Source organism: Glycine max, chromosome 6 (genome assembly GCF_000004515.6).
Source record: "Glycine max cultivar Williams 82 chromosome 6, Glycine_max_v4.0, whole genome shotgun sequence".
Taxonomy (NCBI): Eukaryota; Viridiplantae; Streptophyta; class Magnoliopsida; order Fabales; family Fabaceae; genus Glycine; species Glycine max.
Window position 1 is genome coordinate 39,292,782 of NC_038242.2, and position 24,663 is coordinate 39,317,444.

Consider the following 24,663-nt stretch of genomic DNA (forward strand, 5'->3'; position numbering starts at 1 on the left):
CAAAAGCATGATCGATTACAAAAACATATTTATATACGTCAACTCGTTTGTTAGAAAGACCCAACATTTCTACCTACTGCTTTCAATTTTACTTACTTGCATTTTACTGTTTTTAGCCTAGATTTTAGTTCAAATTCTGTTTGCAACCATCAATCATTTATGTTTCTTTCAAAAATGCCTCATTTCCGAAGTTAACCCTGTATAACATTAGTTCCATAAGTTTGATACTCGGATTCATTTGTTTTAATTTTAAATACTTGACGATCTGGTGTGCTTTCCAGTAAACCTGAGGAATTCCCTTGAACATATTTGGATCACGAACAAAAAGTAACTGCAGGAGAATTCCAACATATAACAAATTAAACTTGATTTGGATAATAAATTAGATTTGATTTGGATAATAGATTAGACTTGATTTGGATAATGGATTAGATTTAATTTGATTTGGATAACAAATTATATTTGATTTGATTTGGATAACAGATCTGATGTGGATAACAAATAAAATAAACAAAGAAGCTACTTGTTGGACCTTGTGGCCTCAATAATCTTACGAGGATAGGCTTAGAATGTAGAAGAAGCAACAATAATCAATTTAACAATGTTCTTTAAACAAGCAAGATACAATTGATTGCAACAAAATAAATAAGATAAGGGAAGAGAGAATGAAAACACAATTTTATACTGGTTCGGTCACTTCCCGTGCCTATGTCCAGTACTCAAGCAACCCACTTGAGATTTCCACTATCTTTGTAAAATCCTTTACAAAGTCTGAACCACACAGGGATAACCCATCCCTTGTGTTTGCATGGTGAATTGATAGACATGCAGAGTGGGTCCCAATCTGAATCGTTTGATGTAGAAATGGGAGATCGCTTGAAGGATATGATTTGTGACCTTGGACAAGAGTCATTTCAGCAAGCACATGCCCCTATGTATGATATATTGCAAAGTGATTCAAAGAAGCCTTTGTATCCGGGGTGCAAGAATTCGTTGACGCTATTGTCGGCGGTGTTAAGTATGGTTAATGTCAATGTCAGATATGGGTGGAGTGACAAAAGCTTTAGTTCACTGCTTCAAGTAGTGCATGATATGCTTCTAGAGGAAAACACATTGCCTAAAAGTTACTATTATGCCAAGAAGATATAGTGTCTGATGGGTATGGAGTATCAGAAGATTCATGCTTGTCTGAATGATTGTATACTGTACAGACATGAATTTCAAGAAATGCCCAACTTCCATAGGTGTGGGGTATCACGGTTCAAAGTGAAGGATGATGATGAGTGTAGTAGTGAAGAAAATTCAAAGAAGGGCCCCCCAACGAAGGTGTTGTGGTATCTTTCCATCATTCCAAGGTTTAAGCATTTGTTTTCTAATGGAGACGACGCAAAAGATTTAACATGGCATGCAAATGGAAGAAACTATGATGGAATGCTCTGTCATCTCGATGATTCCTCATAGTGGAAGATTGATCATTTGTATCCTGATTTCAGCAAAGAGGCAAGAAATCTTAGGCTTGGACTAGCTAGTGATGGAATGAACCCATATGGCAGTTTAAGCACTCAACACAGTTCATGGTCAGTTTTGCTAGTAATTTACAATTTTCCTCCATGGTTGTGCATGAAGCGAAAATACATGATGTTGTCTATGATGATATCGGGCCCGAGATAGTTAGGAAATGACATTGATGTTTATCTAAGTCCATTGATTGAAGACTTGAAAAAGTTGTAGGACGAGGGGGTTTTAGTGTTTGGTGGGTTTTGGAATAAGACTTTTCAAATGTGTGCAATGTTTTTTTTGTACCATTAATGACTTTTCAACATATGGGAATTTGAGCAGTTATAGTGTTAAGGGTCATCGTGCTTGCCCCATTTGTGAAGAAGACACAAGCTACATACAACTGAAACATGGTAGAAAAACAGTGTACACTAGACATCAAAGTTTTCTAAATCCTCATCACCCTTACAGACGATTTAAAAAAACATTTAATGGAAGTCAAGACCATGAAACAGCGCCGATACCATTAACTGGTGACCAGGTCTTCCAGCGGGTTCAACACCTGAATGTGGTATTTGGAAAGACCCAAAAGAAAGAAAAAAGTAAAACTTTCATATGAAAGAAGAGGTCGATTTTCTTTGATCTTTTGTACCGGTTTGATCTAGATATTAGACATTGTATTGATGTTATGCATGTGGAGAAAAATCTATTTGATAGTGTCATTGAGACGTTCCTTAACATTCAAGGCAAGACGAAAGATGGATTGAATACTCGTCAAGATCTAGTTGAGTTGGGTATACGATCACAGTTGTTGATGAGAATCTTGAAACATGCCAAATACAGGCTAAAGGCCCAAGTGGAGAAGGACGAAGGCCCAAGTGGAGAAGGATAAAGCCCCCGAGTGGAGAAGGATGAAGGCCCAAGTGGAGAAGAATGAAGGCCCAGAGGCAGAGACACTATCAAGACTATTAATTATTGCTGAAGGCCCAAACTAATTTAAAGGCCCAAGTTAAATATGTTTTTAGTTATAATTTTTATTTATTGTAATTTTGGCCCAAACTGTTTAGAAGGCCCATGTCTATTTTTATCTTTTTGATCAGATGCACTATAAGTATTGGTTTTTATTTTCAATAAAAAAAACTTTTGGCATTTGATAAAATTTGGTGACAGTTTCTCTCTGGGTTCCTGGTTGAACCAATTATCAGACTTATCAAGGTAATCCTTGTGTCGTCTACCCTGACTTATCTTCCTTCACCGGAAGTGGCGTCTACCCTGACTTATCTTCCTTCACTGGAAATGACGTCATCCAAATCTTCGTAGCCTGTATCAAACGATCCGCCCCGTAAGATTCACATCAGTTGCATCCAAGGTCTGATGGTAAAAAAATATACTTGCCTCCAGCTTGTCATACTTTTTCAAGAAAGGAGAAGATCAGTTTTTGTTAGTGTTTGCGTCGGGACAATGTCTCACATGGATACTTGTTCGATGGCCAGCAAGTGAACTAGATCACGCAAGTAGTATAAAATGGTAAGAACCAAGTATTGAACTCTTAGGGAACTTGTTTTATTTGGTAAGGTTGGTTCAATGAATAGGCGTCTTGTTGTAAAAGATTTATGTGTGGTATGGACAGGTATGTAAACTAAACTATTAAAAAGGTAAATGAAAAGATGAGCAGTGGTGGGTGTGAAGGCAGAAGCTAACGTGTTGGTCTTCCTATTGGGTGACTGATGCTACTAAAGATGTTCTCTACCTAACAACGTTCATGTGTTTTATGTTGTCTCCTGTACTGCTAAACCCTGATGTCTCATGCATGTTTAGCCTAATCCAACTCAAGCGTCATCCTCAGATCCCTCTTGTTGGATTAAACTTGACTAGAACTGCATTAAGACATACATACTAACAACTAGGTTATTGTACCCCGATGTCTCGTGCTTGTACGATAAACTAGCCTCGTCCTATCAAGTTCTAAGGATCATACCATTTCCCAATGTTGAATGACCCTAACCATGCATGCATCTACGTGATCAAGGCAAAAGCATACTAAGATGAAGTACTGGTAGCACAGAGAACACATGCAACATCCTTAGATAGATATAAGAGTATTTACATCAAGTACCCCGTAGGAAGAACCAATTGAGGATTTAGCTCGCCATAGCTGGGAAGCTTCTCTTACAAAGATGAAAAAGAGAAAATGAAAGATTTAGGAAGTACAACTGGTGAGGATGCCTCCTTCACCTCTAGAAACCTCACAATCACTCAAACTCTCATTCAATACTCCGCAAGATAACTTCCTCTTTCAATCTCTGTTGTCCCTCAAGATCTTCACACCAGAAGTTCTCTCCACCACTCAACCACTCAGAGGAATGCTTCCAAGAACAGAGAAAATGCCAAAAAAATGAGAACTCTCTTCCATTTCTGATTTAAGGATTTAAATAGAGTGCTGATTTTTGGTCATTCGCTCAGCCAAATTCTGGTTCGCTCAGCCGAATTAAGCGACATTTGGCTTAGCGTGCCTCTTCTTCACCCAGCCTGGAGGTGCAAGCGGTGTGCTTAGTGAGTTTGACTCTCGCTCAGCGCACCTGTACAGGTTATCTTCTTCTAGGTTCTTCTATGCGCTCAGCCAATCATGCTGCGCCCAGTGGATCATGCGCTCAGCCAGAAAAGGATGGCTCAGCGAACTGCAAAAATCAAACTTCACCAAACTTGCTTATTTTACCTGAAATTGAAATGGAAAGGTTATTAAATACACAAAAGTGGGATACTAAGTACTTATTACCTAAATTTAACAAAAAGCAATTACAACACTACAAAATGACCATAAATGGGAGGAGTTATATACAATTTACACAAGTTTCTTGCACAAAAGTTAATCGTATTATCCAACTAACAATACTCTTCAAATATTAAGAGCCTTGTGCAGTTGAAGGATCTTAAGTTGGTAGGGTTAAAGTCTCATGATTGTCACATCTTGATGCAACAATTGTTAGTTGTGGCCATACAAGACATTTTTCCTAACAAAGTCAGGTTAGCCATAACTCGGCTATGCTTTGTCTTCAAAGCCATATGTAGCAAAGTTCTTGATCCTGTGAAGTTAGATGAGTTGGAAAATGAGGCAATTATTATATTGTGTCAGTTGGAGACGTATTTTCCTCCTGCTTTCTTTGACATCATGGTTCACTTAATTGTCCATCTGGTCAGAGAAATCAAATATTGTGGTTCTGTTTATTTGTGATGGATGTACCCGGTTAAGCGATACATGAAGATTTTAAAAGGGTATACCAAGAATCTACATCGTCCGGAAGCATCTATTGTCGAAAGGTACATTGTAGAAGAAGCCATTGAATTTTGTTCAAAGTACATTGAAAAGGCTAAACTTGTTGGGCTTCCCAAGTTTCGGCATGACAAAAGAGAAGGCGGTAAGGGTTCAAGAAGACTGCATGTTATCACTCCTACTGTAGAAGATTTGCAACAAGCTCACTTGTATGTGTTGAATAACAATAATGAAGTTTTGTCATGCATACTTCAGCATGAAGGTTTAGTGAAAGAAAGTAATCCAAAAATGTCGAAGAATTGGGTCTTGAAAAAGCATAACAAGACTTTCCAAGATTGGTTTGAAGATACAATCTTTGCTTATGATAATGCTTCTGAAACATTAAAAAAGCTAATAAATGGTCCTAAAAGAAATGTTATAACTTGGCAAGGATACGATATAAACAAGTATTCCTTTTATACCAAAGCATGAGATGAGAAAAGTACAATGCAAAATAGTGGGGTCACCCTAAGGGTTGAATCTCAATACTTTGCCTGTGTACCCGATGGCAATCCTTGTGTAGCTTCCGTCCCTTACTTTGGGTTCATTGAAGAAATTTGGGAGCTTAACTATGTTAAATTTACTGTCTGTGTTTTCAAATGTAAATGGGTTGACAACAACACTGGTGTGCAGACCGATGATGTAGGATTTACGTTGGTAGATCTAAAGAAACTCGCTTACCAGAATGACCCTTTCATCATGGGAGAACAAACATTGTATGTTCAAGACCCTTGTGATGAAAAGTGGCCAATGGTTTTACACGGGAAAACAATTGGTGTTAATGTTGAAGATGATGATTTATACATTGATAATTATGTTAGTCCTTTGTCCATACAAATGTCGGCTAACATCGTCGGAGAGGAAGAAGTTGACGTCGTTCATGCTAATCATAATGATCATGATGAAGGAGAATTAATTAACATCGTATAATGTAGTTTTCTTATTATGTATTGCATTTCAATTCATTCACTTACATAACTTATTCAATTTTGTGATAATGTTAATTGACTAATGTTTTTTTCTTTACAGGAAAATGGCTACACCACCCAGCTCTCATCCTCCTCTTCCTATTGGTGCAGCATCACAGTTGCCATCTACTTTGATGCGGACAAGAAAAGCCACACGGCTAAGATCATTGGCAACTAGACCAGTTGGGACAGAGAAATAGCGGGTCCATGTGGATCCTACGATCGGGAAGGTCGACAGTCCCCACAGTAAGAAGTTAAGAACATATTTGGAGATTGTCGCTTATTATAAGGTCGATGTCATATACGAGAATTGGAAGCATGTCCTGACTGCTCAGAAGGATTTGATATGGGAGGATATTCAGGTATTTTAGTTAAATCTTTCATTTTATTCATTGATAATAAAATTGTACTTTAGTAACAATAGAATGTAATTTTTTGTTTGTCAGCATGAATTTGATATCCCTGAAGCATCTGATCAGAGGACAAAAAAGAAAATACTTCAGACTATGGGGGAGTGGTGGAGACAATTCAAGTCTAATTTGACGTAGAAATGAGCACTTGTAGCCGACAAGGAAAGTGTCAACGACACTATATGCAAAAAGTACAACATTAGCAAGGAGAAGTGGGCCCAATTTTGTCAGACCTGCAAAGACCCTTCATGGGAGGTAACTAATTTTTCATTTTCATTGTTTTCAACTTTAAATTCACTTATTATAGTACATTGTAATCATGAGTTTCATTAATGTTGAATTTTTGCAGGATGTGCGAAAAAAGGCATAGGCCATCCAGAGGTAAAGCACTGCCTCTCATGTGTTGTCTCGTAGGAGTTATGAATATTTATAAAACAAGTTGATGGATGAGAAGAGAAAGAAAAAATTGGAGGAAGTTGCTCAATCTGAAAGCATTGAGGCCGTGATTGATCCTCCATCTCCCGTCAGACGACACGTGAAATGGAAGATGACCCACACCAAGAAAACTTGTCAGATGATGTTTGAGGCAGCAAAGGAAATTGCTAAGAAAATTATAAGTCACTTTCAATTAATAATTATAATTATTTATGTTTATTGTGTGATTGACTAAACGAATAAATGTGTTCTGTACAAGATTCGTTGGAGGAGTAGGCGTCACAAGGTTCCTTTGTCCCCCATGGACGTCAAGATGTCCTGACTGCTACCATTGGGCGACCAGAACACCCTGGTCGTAGTCATGCTGCTGGAGTCGGTGTGATGATCAAGCAATACTTTGGACCGGCTCCAAGGACCTCCCACACATCTTCCTCTATGGCTCCCGAAGACCTGGAGCAGCTGTCGCAACAAATTAGGGACCAGTTGGTGGAGTCGATCACAGAAAATGTGACTCGACAACCAATGTTGTCCTTCAGCCAGATGTAGTCTCAGTTTCAGTCGTAGATGCAATCACATGGACTAGCACTGTCTCCTAAGCTTAAGGTTGGTCCTTCAGTTGCTCGTGTCAGCACAAAGGAGAGTTGTGTTGATCCCTCAGGGAACGATCCAAACACGGGTGACTCAGACAAATGTGGGCTGTACATCGAAGAAAATCCTCCCCCCTGGTTGCTCTAGGAAGAGTTTATGAGAGATCCAAAAGCCATTCACAACATTCCTTTGTTTCATGATCAAGTGAAGGTTAGCTTTGAGGAGGTTAGAGATGTAGATGCTCTCATTCCTGTACCCACTGAAGAGGTTAAGTTAGTGGGGTAGTTACTTAACACCTTCCTTGCTTGGCCGACACATCTGGTCAAGCATTTGTCAGAACAGGTATTTTAGTGTCATTAAATGCTTCATTTTTCAATTAAAGTTTTCACTGTAATGAAATTATGTTAATTAACTATGTTGGATAAACAGGGAGTTATGGGACCGAAAAATCTACAGATAGGCCGGATCATGAGGTCGATGGTCCCATATATTTGATGACATTATCCATCTCACAGCTTTTTCTGAAGCCATTGTAGGTTATGTGGGATGCTACTGTGTTCGGGGTGTTTAATGAAGACTTCCCTTTATACATAAAGAATGAAGATCTGTCTAAAATAGCACACGGTGGTCAATGTCTCAGCATCTTTGTAATATAGTTGTGGATTCATTAAGTCAATTTAGATTATTATTAATTACTTAACTTATTGTTTTAAATTCATACATAATTAACTTTGTGTTAACAAAATAGGCATATGACTGAGACAAGTATGCAAGTGGGGAATTTCGATATGTATGGATTCCTCGAGCCACAGTCCATCCAGAGATCTGGGCAATCACAATTTGAATCATAAAGTTACATGAAGAACTAGATGTAGAATTCAAAACGGGATGTGCACCTAGGAGCCTACTTGAATGGATAAGTTAAACTAAACAAATGAATTTAAATAATGTATAATACTATAATAACATATATTAGTCTCCATTGCAGTGCACATTGGCAAATGGTCATCATTTCGCCTAGGGAAAATCTTGTCATCTGGTTTTGTTTGTTGCATGATAGGTCAGACAAGTACCTCAAAGAAATAATTAATATATCAGTGTTGTTTTTCAAAACATTTTCATAAGCATTAGTCAGGAACATCAATAGACAAAAAGGAAGCACTGAGTGGGGGTATTACGTGATGCACTCGATGTCAACTATAATCTTAGGAAGTTTCAAGAATATTTGAGAAACGATAATTGTTTATTTCAAACAAATTTCATTTTGTTAGGATTGGCATTATATTATTAAATTATATTTTATTTTATCATGCAGTATTTCAATGATGCTAGACCATTGGAATTAGAGAGATTGAAGGCGCTTCGCATCCAATGGGTAAAGTACTATCTAAAAGTTAGGAATGAAACTTAGGATGTTTAGGCAAATTTGTATTTTTAGTTTACTAGCTTGCTTTACATTTTTTACAATTCATGTCTCCTTTTAACATTGAATATTCTTTATTCATAGTTATTAATAAATTTGTCATGGAATTTTTTAGCTAAGAACTGTTTCAAAACCGAATGCAAATTATATATTTGGTGTTGTGTGGTCTGATTTAAATTTTGTAGGTTAATTTTTGGGTTTATTATAAAAACAAACAATGTATTAAAAAAATTCCTAATAACAACATCGGTTTTTTAAAAAAACCAATGTCAACCTACACAAACAACATCGGTTTTTAAAAAATCATTGTTAACTGCCAACATTAACATCGGTTTTCTAAAATACCGATGTTAACGTATGATAACAACATCAGTTATTTAAAAAACCGATGTTAACAGCAAACGCTGGTATGAACATATATACCTTTTTTTGTGTAATTATTATTATATAACATCGGTTATTTAAATAATTGATGTTATTATTTTATGTTAACATCGGTTTTTAAAAACTGATGTTAATGATAATACTTTTAACATCGGTACTTTCAAAATCGGTTATTAAAAAATCATTGTTAACATCGGTTTTCTAAAAACTGATGTTAACGTATGATAACAACATCGGTTTTTAATAACAGAAGTTGAAAGTCCTAAATAACCGATGTTAAAAGCTTATTTTCTAGTTGTGTCATCGCAATTGAAACAGAGACCCTTCTCCCGACACATAGTCATCTCTTCCGGTGACAGGCGGTGAACATGAGGCGGTGGTGGTTTCGCAGGGGAGGGCAACAGCAGAGGAGTTGGTGGTGACGGTGGATGGAGAGGGGAAAGGCTGGGTGGAGCTCAGCCGCGGAAGCCACCGTGGATGTCGTGACGTTGGTCGGCCAATTTCTCCTCCTGGAGGCACGCGAGACCCGCCACTTGAACCAACGTCGATGGTTGGAGGGCCTGAACCCCAAGACAAAACAACTTAAGAGGAACGACGCTGGTAAGCCAATAATATGATTGGCAAGCATTTCGAACCGAGAGAGGTAAACTCCGGCAAACCCCTGCTGTGTTAATTTGAACAGGGAACCCGTGGGATCCTCGTACTGGGAAGGAGCAAATCTAGCTTACAGGGCGTGAAGGAGAAAATCTAGCCATTAGGAGTCAACCATTGGAACCAGGCAAGTGCAGGTCCTTCCATGGCGAAGGAGGCAATGACGAGGCGTTCGGGTTTAGGGGTTGCGTGGTATTCGAAGAATTGACTAATTTTGAAGGTCCATCCCAAAGGGTCAAAACCATCAAATCGAGGAACTTCAAGCTTCATGCGAGAGAGAACGGGGTTCGTGGAAGGAGAGTGAGGGTTGGATGAGGAAGATGAAGGTGTGGGTGAGTGTTGTTGATTGGTTTCCAACACTGTGATGTGTTGGATGAGTTCATCAAGTTTGGTGGTGACATGGAGCTGGTTGGAGGCTAGCTTGGCTATGGCTTCTTCCATGCATTCCATATTAGTCTTGGATCGAGTTCCTTCAGCCATGGTGGCACAATCTCTCAATGAAAGCACCAAGCTATTATGATCAACGAAAGTTCCTAGAGTTCAAGGCCTAGGAATCCTCTAGAAAACAAGATAAGAGAAGATTTTTATTTCTGCTTGCATTTCTATTACATGTTTTGTTTATTTATAGGCACCAAATGCTAAGCCTAAGGCTAATTCCTTCTGCAGGTCCTACATAAGTGCTAGCAATAAGAAAATTTGGAAATATCCTAACAGGAAGATATATTCTAGCAGACAGGATATTCCATTTGGCCAATGCTACTGCACCAGCTCAGCATCCAGGGTCCAAGTTCATTATGAAGTCCCTCAGGTATTGAGGCCTGGTGCTCTGGCTTTTGATTCTCGAGTGAGTGCTTATCTCCTCTTTGTCTGGTAGTATTTTGCCTGTGTTGTGTGTTGGCTGATTCATAACAGTATAAGAACAATGTTGGACTAGAAGGATCAAAAAGGCAATACCGTTTTGCACGTTGCAGCACTCTACAATCACCTAGAGGTATCATTTAATCTATTTACATATAATGATTTGAATTTAGTCTTGATGAGTAAAATGTTAGTATCAGGGCATAATGCATTGGTACGATTAAAAAAATTAAAATTTAACAAATCCAAAAACTAAAATGGTGGATGCTTATGATTTAGAGAGTAGAATAAGAATTTTTATTTTATATATATATATATATATATATATATATATATATATATATATATATATATATATAAGTGTTACTAAAGGACTAGAAATGATATCTTCTTGTTGGAAAAAAATTAACAATCTATTGTCCTTTAAAAGGGTTATATCAAATATTTAATTGAGTATTATTTCTTATATCGAAAAGAAAAAAAATAGTACATAGTTCTGATTAACTGTAAGTAGTTTTAGGACACCTGTATATAATTAACAATACCATTTGTTGGTGCTTTTGACGATCTGATCATTATACAGGCAGTGTCATTATTGTTAACTATGGTGGATTTAGATGCCAAGAATTTAGAAGGCAAAACAGCATCAGACACTGCAAGCAGCGACGATATGAAGAGCATATTAATCAAGGACCCTGGGTTTATTGAGTCCTTGCCCTTGTTACGAAATAAATTTAGGAATTTTCTTCTCAGGTTTAGACGGTATATGACAGAAGAGGAACGCAACGCTTATTTGGTACGGAAATATTACACAATTACTTTTACAGCAATGTTATACATGCCTTCCTCATTATTCCAGTTCAATATTGTTCTTTTAATTGCTGGGCACCTTTTTGAGCATTTCTCTCGAGTCACCTACTAGGACTTGAAGAGCTGTTTAGTGTCGATGTTTCACTGCAATAAGAAGTGCAGTCTCACTTCTAATGATAAAATATTCATACTTAAAGTCTTCCTCTCCCCAAAAATATATTTCATAGAAATCAAATTCAGGTTATTTATAATAAATTCGATGTGTGCTATTAATTGAGCTACACTCATTAATTTAGTTTATTTTTTATATTAATCAAGTAGTTAATTATCATTGAGTTAACAATGGGGCTTTTCATGTTTTATTATTAAACAAATAGGTATAAATTATATGGAATTTGTGCCGGAGGCAGCCTTTGGGGTCACCCATGGACGTAGTCCATCTGTTTTGTTGTTGAAAAGTAAATGAGGCATGCATGTTGACGTAGTAGTTTATGGCTTTATGCGGGTTTTGTGCCGGAAGAAGCGTTTGAGGTCACCCATGGACGTAGTCCATTTGTTTTATTGTTGAGAAGTTGACTTTGTAGTTTATGGCTTTATGCGGGTTTGGGGTTCAAGCACGTGAAGCAACCAGACATGTTGTTGAGTGCTTATTTGTTTATGGGGAAAGTACTCCTACTACTTATTTTAGGTTTTTTAAAAGACTAAATTACATGTTTAGTCTTTATATTTTAATTTTTGTTCAGTTTAATCTTTTATTTTTTAAAAGTTTTAATTTAATCTTATATATCTTTGAAGTGAGTCAAAATGATCATTTTGAAACTAATTACTTTTTTTTATTATGGAATGCATTTTTGAACCCGTTTGTTTTATTGAAGAATTAAGTAAATTTTTATTTTCATCGGCATGACAAAAAGATGGTACTAATGGGATACAAGAGGTGCCCAAACTGATATACATAGTTTGCATTTCAACAGAAAACTCCCACTTGATCAATGGTTGAAATATATTTATACAATTAAATTTATTTACATCAAAACTATGGAATATAAATGTTTGAATAAAAAAGGTAAAACATAGGGAAAATATTGTGAAAAGTTAATCTAATAAGTAATGGAAAAATTGAAAATTTTAATATTAATTTTTTTCTAATTGTTCATGAGACTCATTTTTATGCAATTTTATTCATGTTTAGCCCCCTTTTAATTCGCACTAAGAGTTGAATTTCATAATTTTCATGTAAGTGTTTTTAATGGAATAATTTTCACATCTCAAATTAATAAAAAAAAAACATTCAAAATTACATTTCAAAATTAAAAATGACCATAGTTTCAAAAGGAACATTTTGACTCACTTCAAAAACATAAAAAAATAAATTTAAACTTCTAATGCATAAATGATCAAATTGAATAAAAATTAAAACATAAATACCAAACATGTAATTTAGTCCCTCATCATAGATGGAATTTAGCTATACCAAACAGGGAATACTGAAATTACAATTTACTATATTTTTTTACAGTTAGAATTTGATTTATAATATAATTTTTAAAATACAATTTCTATAACTTAAAATAGTTGAAGGAAGTAGCCATTAGGTTTTTGGGTTTCGTGCATGTGGTCCAGTTTATGGTGCTTACTCATCAACAAGTACATGTTTTTCTTTATTGTCCTTTTTGCAAGTTGTGGTGGTCAAAAGCCACCAGAAATTACAAATTTTGTATTTCCAATTTGGTTGTTTCAATGGTGTATGTGAAAAGGAACTAAAAAGATTAATTGTCGACATTTAGGAACTATAAAAAAATTTATATTTGGGGAGTAAAAAAAATACTTGAGAGACTAAAAATATATTTAAATTAATAATAAATACATCAAAAAATATGAGATAAATATATAACATATCTAGTCTCTAAATTATGTATTCTGACATAATGATTCCTATATTTTCTAAATAACTAATTGTGTTCACAAATATATAAATATTATCACAAATTAATTTAATCACTTATTATAAGTCATATATATGTTGTGGATTAATTTGTAGCAAGAGTATAATTTCAAGACCATCCTAATATTAAATGTCATACTTCTGGATTAATTTGTCATAATTTACACATTTATCGACTACATTTTTCATATCTAAAATTGTAGAAACTAAATTGTGTGTCAATACAATGTTAGAGACTAGATAGATTTTTTACAAGAAAAAATCCTGAGTATCTATTTAAAATCTACAGAGGGTGTGACTATGAGTAGTGTTGTCATACTCGGCTCGGACGGATTGGGTCGACCAATTAACCCTAGAACCAAACACTCAATCAATTCAAGTCAAGTCGTGGATTGTATATGCACATGAACTTGTGCAACCCAATTTGACTCAGGCGAGTTTCATGAAAATTGGTAACCCTATTGGTCACTTTAAAATGAAGAACATAACAACGGTGTAGCTTGAAATAATGTAAAAAAAAAACAAATTAATTGTATTTCATTACAAATTAGCTCTACTTGGTTAACAGTGTGTCATCTCACAAATCGTGTACAACGATAGATCATCGTCGCATAATATTGTGATCATCCATATCCTTTCAAAACTCATTGAAGCAATTCGCCGGAACATCTAAACGCATTGTCGTAGCATCTACCATACACAAGTGACGCAGTCACAATATGGTGAGAAAATAAATTCTACGATTTGAAAAAATGATTAATACTATGAGTGAAATAAGAAAGTAAGAATTTGAGAAGTTAAAAAGTGAAGCATTTGATTTTGTTTATCGAACCCTACACAGGACCTAATCACCTAGCCAATAATACATCAAATAATATATATTTACTTATTATAATTATAATATAAGATATTTAAACCTTTATATATATATATATATATATATATATATATATATATATATATATATATATATATTTTACATTTTTCATGACTACAAATCTTTAACATAAAAATATTGACAAAAATATATTGTTAGATACAGGACGATCCATTATTGGACGACCTACACATCTCTTCAAGCTCTACATAGAGAATAGATTTCCGTACTAGTAGTTTTCTTGAAATCAAAGAAATTCATTATGTATTTGAGACAAGTTCCCAGTCTATAATAGTAACTCCTAGTACATTTCATTCAGCATATAGTTGAAGACTACACCATAGTCTAATGAAATCATAGTCAAAATATCAAGTTAGGATTTCCTAATTTGATTGAAATCAAAGAAAAACTTATCTATTATGTATTTGAAACAAGTTCCAAGTCTATAATATACAGAGTCTTCAACTCCTACTAGTACCATTTCATTCGACAACAATAGTAGTTGAAGACCATATACTATAGTCTAATGAAATCAGAGTGAAAAGTAAAAACACAAGTCAGGTGAGTGTTAAAACAAAGTGATATATTAGTTCTCGAGTAGGCACGCGCCTACGAGTAAACGCTTGGCTAGACATTAGTAACATGATATGGGACTGAACATAAATTAATAAGTACACTTATTTGTTCACTTGTAGAAGTTACCCTCTTTAGTACATGACAATGATTAATTAATTGATGCGTTGATTTTTTTTAGAAAACTGATACGTTGATAATGATAATAAAAGCAAGTTTATTTTTTTTATGGAAATAAAATTACGTTATTGAAACGTGAGTTGTTATGGTATTTTTATAATACTGTTATTAGTAATATACTAATATTGAGATCTTCGTTAAGAGTTTTTCTTTTTTTCAATATTTTTCATTATTTGAAAAAAAAATTAAAAAAATCCTAAGGTAATAATTGACTATTTTTAAGAACTAATATTAAGTTTAATAATAAGATGAATTGTAAAATATAATGTTTTGAAAATCAATACATATATTAAATGTTAATATGTGTTGGATTCAAACTGGATGGGATTCAACTCCATTTAACATGAGTGATCATGTATAATTTCAAGATTAGTTCATGGAAAATAAATGTATTGTTGGGAGAGTTACTTACTCAAGAGAATCTTTTAATTAAACAATACTAAATTTGCCAATTTGACTAAAAAAATGGCGAATTGGTTTAGTGTTTGGTCTAAATAAACTATTGTCTTGATTCTATTCAACTTGGAAAATTTAAATTTTGAATCTCGACCATTCAAACTATGACATAATATCTAAATTAAAACAATTGGTTTCTATGTTATTGTCTTGATTCTTGTAGTCTTTTGTTCTAATGAAGTCTGACCTACATAATTTTTAGATGCCTTTTAAATTGTAATACTTATGATATAGTTTTGGCAAAATTATATTTTTGGTCTTCCTAGTTATCTTCAATTATGAGTTTGGTCCCCCTTTAAAATTATTCATAAATTTTGTCCTCTTATTTTATCCAATCACACAATCTTGGTCCCCCAGTCCATAATTAGACATTGACTGCTACAAAGGAATGTTGATTGTCATGTGTCACGTTCTTATTGGATGATGACTGTCTCGTGTCATGTTTTGATTGAAATTCAACTCCATGAAAATAAAATACATTGTTTTTGTCATTGATCAATTAGAACATGACATGTGACAGTCATCATCCAATAAGAACGTGACACGTGGTAGTCAACATTCTTTTGTAACAGTCAACGTCCAATCCTAGACTGCGGGACCAACATTGCGTGATTGGATAAAATAGAAGGACAAATTTGTCAATAATTTTAAAAGGGGACCAAAATCAAAATTAAAGATAAATTGGGGACCAAATTTGTAATTTTGCATATAGTTTTAGTTGAGTGAGTTGAACCTTGATATGTTTTTTTGTAGGTCATCAGCAGTCACTTGGGAAGGGTGAGATCTATTGTAGTTAATCCCAGTAACATTAGCAGTTTTTTTTTGCTCGAGTTGTTCCTTTGGGCAGATACGGGACTTGTCAAGTAGAGTATTGAAGCTAACACTAATAAGCCACATTTAACAAGTTAGAGGTAAGATGTTAAGGTATTATCGATGGTGGTAGCGATTGTGACCTAGGTTAATAATAACAATGTCCTTTTTTAATAGGTCTTGTTGTTAGCAACATACACACTTACATGTTCTCTACTGGTGACCATAAAAAAGTTAAATTATGCGAAAATTATATACATAACTATTTTGTAACATGTAAATGATATAGACGGGGCGGGTTGGGTACTATAGTACTAGTACCTGCACCTATATTTGCATAAATTTGGGAGCATATACCCATCCCATACCTATGCTACTAGAAAATATGAACTTAACATCGCTAGGTTAACATAAGCACGATGACATAATTGTAAATAACGTGTATTTGTTCACATTGGTTTTCTGAAAAACTGATATTAATGTATGATAAGTTAACATTTGTTTCTTCTACAAAACCGATGTTAACGTTAACATCACCTGGTTAACATCGGTTTTCAATAAAAACCCGTGTTGAACTCATATTTAAAAATATCAGAACACGAGCCCTACTTTTCTCGCGCTTTCTTCTTCTTCGACTCACCTTTGTCTTTGTAGCTCTGCCTATTCTCCGTCTCAGCTCCGTCTTTGCAGCTTTGCCTCTGTCTACAACCTTATCGCCATCGTGCCCTCGTCACCGTGCTCTTGCCACTGTGAGTAGGTATTTTTCTACTTATTTTTCGCGATTGTGTCACTCTCTGCAACTTTTTGTGTTGAATAGCATGGATGAGTTGGCTCACCTCGCAAGGCTGAGTTTTTGCCAAGTGCCACGACGGAGTGGCATAGCCTCGACTATGGTGGCCGCAACATTCTTGGCTAGACCTGGTATGGTTGAGTTTTGATAATTACATTTAGCAGGTTGTTGTAGTAGAATGTTTGTGCAATGACATGCTTAGGCTTCTTATATTTAGGGCTTGCAAACGTTTGTGGAATGTAGGATATTACTCCATACTTTTACCTTGTTTCAATTAGAGTAATTTGCATAGAACATTGAATTCAACTGCTTAATAAATGTTGGAGTTAGTGGCATTCTTACTCATGACTATTGACATGCATAGTCTAAAATTGTAAAATAATTTTTGGTTTGACTAGTTAAAATCTATAACATTGCTTGGGTTAAGTTCATTTATGTAGTTCTCCAAGTTCATTATACAATGTTGCAGGGAACCATTAACACATTATGCTCAACACATACCGTAAAAGCTATCAAACCTATTTAGCCTTTCATTATAGGAAATGTAAGAGGTAGATGACTTCTTGCAAAGGCATGGTATTAGGAAAAAATGATATTAAGTAGAAACACTAGAATATTTAACTCATGTAAGGTCTTTTAACTTTCTTTAGTTCACGAGCCCTGTAACAAATGCTACATGTTCTTGATCTCTTATCACATGGTTTCTAATCCATCCCATCCAATATTAATCGACATTGAAATGACCAAAACACCCCTGGTATCCACTCAAAAGGGTCACTTACTTATAGGAACAACATGTGAACTGAAAATTCTTTTCCACTTTATATATATTAATAGTGTTGAAGAATGTGATGCATCATATATATATATATATATATATATATATATATATATATATATATATATATATATATTTAAGTTGTGTCCTATGAGTTAGTTGCTCCCACTCCAACCCAGGGTGACACTAGTTTGATACTACAATTGTTGATGAGTTTGATTCGTTATGTGTTAAATTGTTGAATTTTGTTCAAAGAAGGTGACTCCCTATTGCAGCTAAGGCCTATTTTAGTGTTTTGTAATACAAATTCTATATTACTGGTACAATCAACTTTTGTATGTCACATGTTAGCAATATGGTTGAACAAATTTGGTTGCTTTAATTCCTTGTCTCCATTGTTTGCTGTTGGAAACTTGTAATTCAATGGTAGTAAAGAACTTAATGTCTTCAACTAGAGAATTAGTTGCTCTATGCCTTTGGTACGTATTATGTTATTTACTTATATAGAGTCAAGAATTTTGGATCATGGTTGTTTTGGACTGTGTTGGCTGCGCCATGGAAGCTTTATATCTAATGTTTTTGGGATTGATGATTGATGTAGATGGTGATTGAGTTTTTTATTGGATTGCTGATCTATTTTTGGATGTGCTGCTCATCATTGCATGTACAAATGTATTTTGTAAACTTTTGATGTTGTTGTCTGTTACCAATGTTTTTATTACTTGTTTACTGCGATTAATGAGAATTGATATATGCTATACAAGTTATGTTCATGATGAGTGAATCTTAGATTTCCTTTTGAGATTGAGTACAATAATTAAGCTCGTAGATTTCTTCAATGAAACCAAAGTAAGGGATGGAGGCTACATGGGAATTGTCATCATGTACACTAGCGAAGTGTTGAGATTTAGCCCTTAGGATAACCCCCACTATTTTGCATGGTACTTTTCTCATCTTGTGCTTTTGTATAGAATGAATACTTGTTTATATTGTATCCTTACCAAGATATAACATTTCTTTTATGTCAATGATCCCTTATATCTCATGACATTGACTATCCCCTATATATCATGACATTGACTATCCTTGAGGTGTTTAATGACAACTTCTCCTTGTACATATAAAATGAAGATCTGTCTGAAATAGCACGCAGTGGTCAATGTCTCATCATCTTTGTTATACAATTGTGAATTCTATAACTCACTTTACATTATTGTTTATTACCTAACTTATTGTTTTAATTTCATTCATAATTTACTTTATTTTAACAACAATAACCATATGACTAAGAAAAATATGCAAGTAGGGAATGCCAATCGATGTGTATGGATTCCTTGAGCCACAATCCATACAAAGATCTGGACAATCGTAATTTGAATCAAAAAGTTATATTTAGAATTGGATGCAAAATTCAAAGAGGGATGTGTACCTAGGAGCTTACTTGAATGAGTAAGTTAAATTGAACAAATGAATTTAAATAATGTATAATAGTATAATAACTTATATTGTTCTCCATTGCAGTGCACATTGGCAAATGGTCATCATTTTACCTAAGGAAAATGTTGTCATCTGGTTTTGTTCGTTGCACAAAAGGCCAGACAACTACCTGAGAGGATTTATTAATAGGTCAGTTATATTTTTCAATATATTTACATTGCATTAGTCAAGAACATCAATGTTTTAATTGTACAATACACATTCATGCTTGCATTGAAACAATTCTTTGAAAGGATTTGACGATACTGCACAAAGTAAATCCAAGGTTGTTGGTGGGTAGATTGTTGTTAAAGTAAGTCATTTAAATAATGTTTCTAGTTATATTTTATTACTGTATAGACTAATTTGTACTTAACATTGAATATCTAAATTTCATAATCTATTTATTGTAATAGACAGAAAGGAAGCACAGAGTGCAGGTATTATGTCATGCACTAGATATCAACTATAATATTATGAAGTTTTAAGAATAATTGGAAAACGATAATTGTTTAATTCAAACGTATTTCATTTTGTTATTATTGGTATTATATATTATTAACTTATGTTTTATTATATCATGCATTATTTCAATTATGCTAGACCATTGGAACCAGAGAGATTGAAGGTGTTCCGCAACTAGTGGGCAAGCTACTATTTGAAAGTTAAAAATGAAACAATTAGTGTTTAAGTATTTTGGAATTGTAGTTTAGTTCATTTACATTTTTTTTTACAATTCATGTAATATATGCAACATTAAATGTTCTTTTAATTCATAATAAATATTCAATTTTTATGGAATTTCTACTAAAATTTGTTTGAAAATAGATTGAAAATTATCTGTTGTGGTTTTGCTTTTAAATTTGTAGGTTAATGTGGGGTAATTAAAAAAGCAAACAACATATTAAAAAAATACAAAAACAATATCGATTTTTAGTAAAAATCGATGTTGATGTTTAGGAGCAGCAACTCGTTATATACCTCTCTGATAAGATCACAACTCAAATCGATTCCAACAAAGTCTTCTAAAAATATTAGTGTTGTTGGGAACCAAGGTGTCCACAACACAACTATTCACAAAGCCACACTCACAATCAAAGCCAAGAAGTACTCTCAACATAATGAGTTCTGACGCGTTGAAAGTTGCTGCCGTAGGGAATAACATAGACGGTCTCTACCAAGAGATTCAGCAGGATCCACGTATTTTGGAGTCCATAGATTCAATCCCATTTGTTGAAACTCCTATGCATGTTGCTGCATCTCTTGGTCATTTTGAGTTTGCTACTGAGATCATGACACTGAAACCTTCATTTGCTCAGAAACTAAATCCAGAAGGCTTCACTCCCATCCACCTTGCTTTACAATGCAACCATGACGAAATGGTCCTTCGCCTTGTAGAAATGAACAAAGATCTCGTCCGAGTCAAAGGGAGGGAAGGCTTCACTGCGCTACATTTGGCAAGTCAAGAAAATAAAACTGAGCTTTTGGATAAGTTCCTCAAGGCTTGTCCAGATTCCATTGAAGATGTGACTGCTAGAAGTGAGACTGCACTGCATATTGCAGTGAAACATGGACACTATGAGACACTTCAAGTCCTATTTCGGTGGCTCATGAGAAATTCCCGAAAAGATTCTCAAAAGTTCATAAGAACAATGTTGGACTGGAAGGATCAAAAAGGCAATACCGTTTTGCACGTTGCAGCACTCTACGATCACATAGAGGTATCATTTAATCTATTTACATACATTGATTTGAAATTAATCTTGATATGAGTAAAATGTTAGTATCAGGGCATAATGCATTGGTACAATTCAAAAAATTAAAAAATTTAACAAATCCAAAAACTAAAATGATGGATGGTTATGATTTAGAGAGTAGAATAAGAATTTTTATTTTATATATATATATATATATATATATATATATATATATATATTTAAGTGTTACTAAATGACTAGAAATGATATCTTCTTGTTGGAAAAAAGTTAACTATCTATTGTCCTTTAAAAGGGTTTTATCAAATATTTAATTGAGTATTATTTCTTATATCAAAAAGAAAAAAATTAGTACGTAGTTCTGATTAAGTGTAAGTATTTTTATGACACCTGTATATAATTAACAATACTATTTCGTGGTGCTTTTGACGATCTGATCATTATACAGGCAGTGTCATTATTGTTAACTATGGTGGATTTAGATGCCAAGAATTCAGAAGGCAAAACAGCATCAGACATTGCAAGCAGCGACCATATGAAGAGCATATTAATCAAGGACCTTGGGTTTTTTGAGTCCTTGGCCTTGTTACGAAATAAATTTAGGAATTTTTTTCTCAGGTTTAGACGGTATATGACAGAAGAGGAACGCAACGCATATTTGGTAGTTGCCGCTCTTATTGCGACCGCCACTTATCAAGCAGCCCTGAGTCCCCCTGGTGGATTATATCCATCTGATGTTGGGACTAATAATAATACTAGTCATGTGGTGGCCTCTACTCATTCCATAAATGACAAATCTTCAATTCCAAAAGACGGGAACTCAATCATGTCTGCAGGAGAGTTTAATTTGTTTTCGATCGCTAATATGAGTTCCTTTATGGCATCAACTTTCGGAATTATCCTTCTATTGCCGAGGACGAATATTCTTATGTGGTGTCTACTATATTCGCCACCGTTTTTCCTTCAGATTAGCTTCTGTACCGCTATGATGGTGATATCTCCCGCCCCTCTTAACGTATACGTGGTTATGTTTATTTTTATAGTATATCTGTTTCTTTTTTATGTTTTTTCTGCATATAGGAATCATAAACTTCCTGAATAAGAAAGAAACAACTACTTTGTACGTGGATGGATTCCTTGCTAGGTATTTTGAAGTGGCTGAATGTAAAAATAAGAGTAAAAGTTATTTGTACGGAAATATTACACAATTACTTTTACAGCAATGTTATGCATGCCTTCCTCATTATTCCAGTTCAATATTGTTCTTTTTAATCGCTGGGCACCTTTTTGAGCATTTCTCTCGAGTCACCTACTAGGACTTGAAGAGCTGTTTAGTGTCGATGTTTCTCTGCAATAAAAAGTGAAGTCTCACTTATAATGATCACATATTCATACTTAAATTCTTCCTCTCCCCAAAAATATATTTCATAAGAAGTCAAATTCAGGTTATTTATAATAAATTCGATGATGTGTGCTCTCAAATGAGCTACACTCATTAATTTGTTTACTTTCTTATATTAATCAAGTAGTTAATTATCATTGAGTTAACAATGGGACTTTTCATGTTTCATTATTATACAAATAGGTATAAATTATATGGAATTTGTGCCGGAGGAAGCGTTTGGGGTCACCCTTGGACGTGGTCCATCTGTTTTGTTGTTGAAAAGAAAATGAGACATGCATGTTGACTTTGTTGAAAAGAAAATGAGACATGCATGTTTATGGGGAAAATACTCCTATTACCTATTTTAGGTTTTTTTAAAGACTAAATTACATGTTTAGTCTTTATACTTTAATTTTTGTTCAGTTTTTGTTTTAAAAGTTTTAATTTAATTTTATATATTTTTGAAGTGAGTCAAAAAGATTATTTTGAAACTAATTACTTTTTTTTTATCATGGAATGCATTTTTGAACCCGTTTTTTAATTGATGAAGAATTAAGTAAATTTTTATTTTAATCGGCATGACAAAAAGATTGTATTAATGGGATACAGGAGGTGCCCTAACTGATATACATAGTTTTCATTTTAACAGAAAACTCCCACTAGATCAATGGTTAAAATATATTTTTTCAATTAAATTTATTTATTAGATTTATTTACATAAAACTATGGAACATAAATGTTTGAATAAAAAAGGTAAAACATAGTGAAAATCTTGTGAAAAGTTAATCTAATAAGCAATGTAAAATTGAAAATTTGAATATTATTATTTTTTTAATTGTTCATGAGACTCATTTTTATGCAATTTTAATCATATTTAGCCCCCTTTTAATTCACACTATCAATTGGATTTAATAATTTTCATGTAAGTGTTTCTAATGGAATAATTTTCATAACTCAAATTAATACAAAAAACATTCAAAATTACATCTCAAAATTAAAAATGTTCATAGTTTCAAAAGGAAAATTTTGACTCACTTCAAAAACATAAAAAAATTATATTTGAACTTCTACTACATAAATGATGAAATTGAACAAAAACTAAAACATAAAGACCAAACATGTAACTTAGTCCCTCATCATAGATGGAATTTAGCTATACCAAACAGGGAATACTGAAATTACAATTTAGGATATTTTTTGACCGTCAGAATTTGATTTATAATATAATTTTTAAAATACAATTTCTATAATATAAAAATCACCAAAAATTATGAAAAAAGAATTAAAAAAAATGTAAGAATCAGATTCATCTTTCTCTTCCATTCTCTTCCTACCATCCAATTTTTTTAATCACGGACAAGGCCATTCACTGCAATTCAAGCACTAAAGCTAAGCACAAGTAAATTAGGGTTTCAAATGCCGAGATCTGGTAGCTTTGTTTTGTGCTATTTTTCTGTTTTGCAATTTTGTTTGTGAGGCAGCGCTAATAAGTGTTCATAATTTCATTTAGTTTTAATGTTTTTGTTGCTGCAATTATGGTTATGATGCATGCTTTCTCTTTCTAGGCAATTAATCTGGAGAGCACAGACTACAGACTCAAGCTCCAACATTTGGAATCTGAGTTTAAATTTATAATAGTTGAAGGAAGTAGGCTTCAGGTTTTTGGGTTTCGTGTGGTCCAATTTATGGTGCTTACTCATCTACAAGCACAGGTTTTTCTTTATTATCCTTTTTGCAAGTTGTGGTGGTCAAAAGACACCAGAAATTGCAAATTTTGTATTTCCAATTTGGTTGTTTCAATGGTGTATGTGAAAAGGGACTAAAAAAATTAATTGTCGACATTTAGGAAATATAAAAAAACTTTATATTTGAGGGAGTAAAAAAATGACCTAATTTGAGAGATTAAAAATGTATTTAAATTAATAATAAATACATAAAAAAATATGAAGTAAATATATAACATATCTAGTCTCTAAATTATGTATTCTGACATATTGATTCCTATATTTTCCAAATAACTAATTTTAATCACAAATATATAAATATTGTGACAAATTAGTTTAATCATTTATTATAAGTCATGCATGTTGTGGATTAATTTGTCAGCAAGAGTATAATTTCAAGACCATCCTAATATTAAATGTCATACTTTTGGATTAATTTGTCATAACATTTGCACATTTATGAACTACATTTTTCATTTCTATAATTGTAGAAACTTAATTGTCTGTAAATATAATGTTAGAGACTAGATAGGTTTTTTACAAGAAAAAATCCCGAGTATCTATTTAAAATCTACAAAGGGTGTGATTGTGTGAGTATGTTGTCGTACTCGACTCAGACCG

The 24,663-nt window shown here is 33.8% G+C and overlaps 1 protein-coding gene and 1 pseudogene across 1 annotated transcript; both read left to right on the forward strand.

The window, feature by feature from the left end:
• LOC106799076 (ankyrin repeat-containing protein BDA1-like) overlaps positions 1-11,446 on the forward strand; it is a 53,802-nt pseudogene extending 42,356 nt beyond the window's left edge.
• Positions 11,447-20,220: 8,774 nt separating this feature from the next.
• Positions 20,221-22,202, forward strand: LOC100776039 (ankyrin repeat-containing protein BDA1). The gene is made up of 2 exons (XM_014777034.3): positions 20,221-20,940; positions 21,383-22,202. Exons 1-2 carry the CDS (start codon positions 20,341-20,343, stop codon positions 22,034-22,036), a joined length of 1,254 nt encoding a protein of 417 aa, XP_014632520.1. The 5' UTR covers positions 20,221-20,340; the 3' UTR covers positions 22,037-22,202.
• Positions 22,203-24,663: the final 2,461 nt, after the last annotated feature.

Bases quoted from the DNA above. Each gene is read 5' to 3' on its own strand.
- LOC100776039 (XM_014777034.3), top strand. From the start codon at position 20,341: ATGAGTTCTGACGCGTTGAAAGTTGCTGCCGTAGGGAATAACATAGAC. The intron at 20,941-21,382 runs GTATCATTTAAT...ATCATTATACAG, and splicing joins CACTCTACGATCACATAGAG to GCAGTGTCATTATTGTTAAC.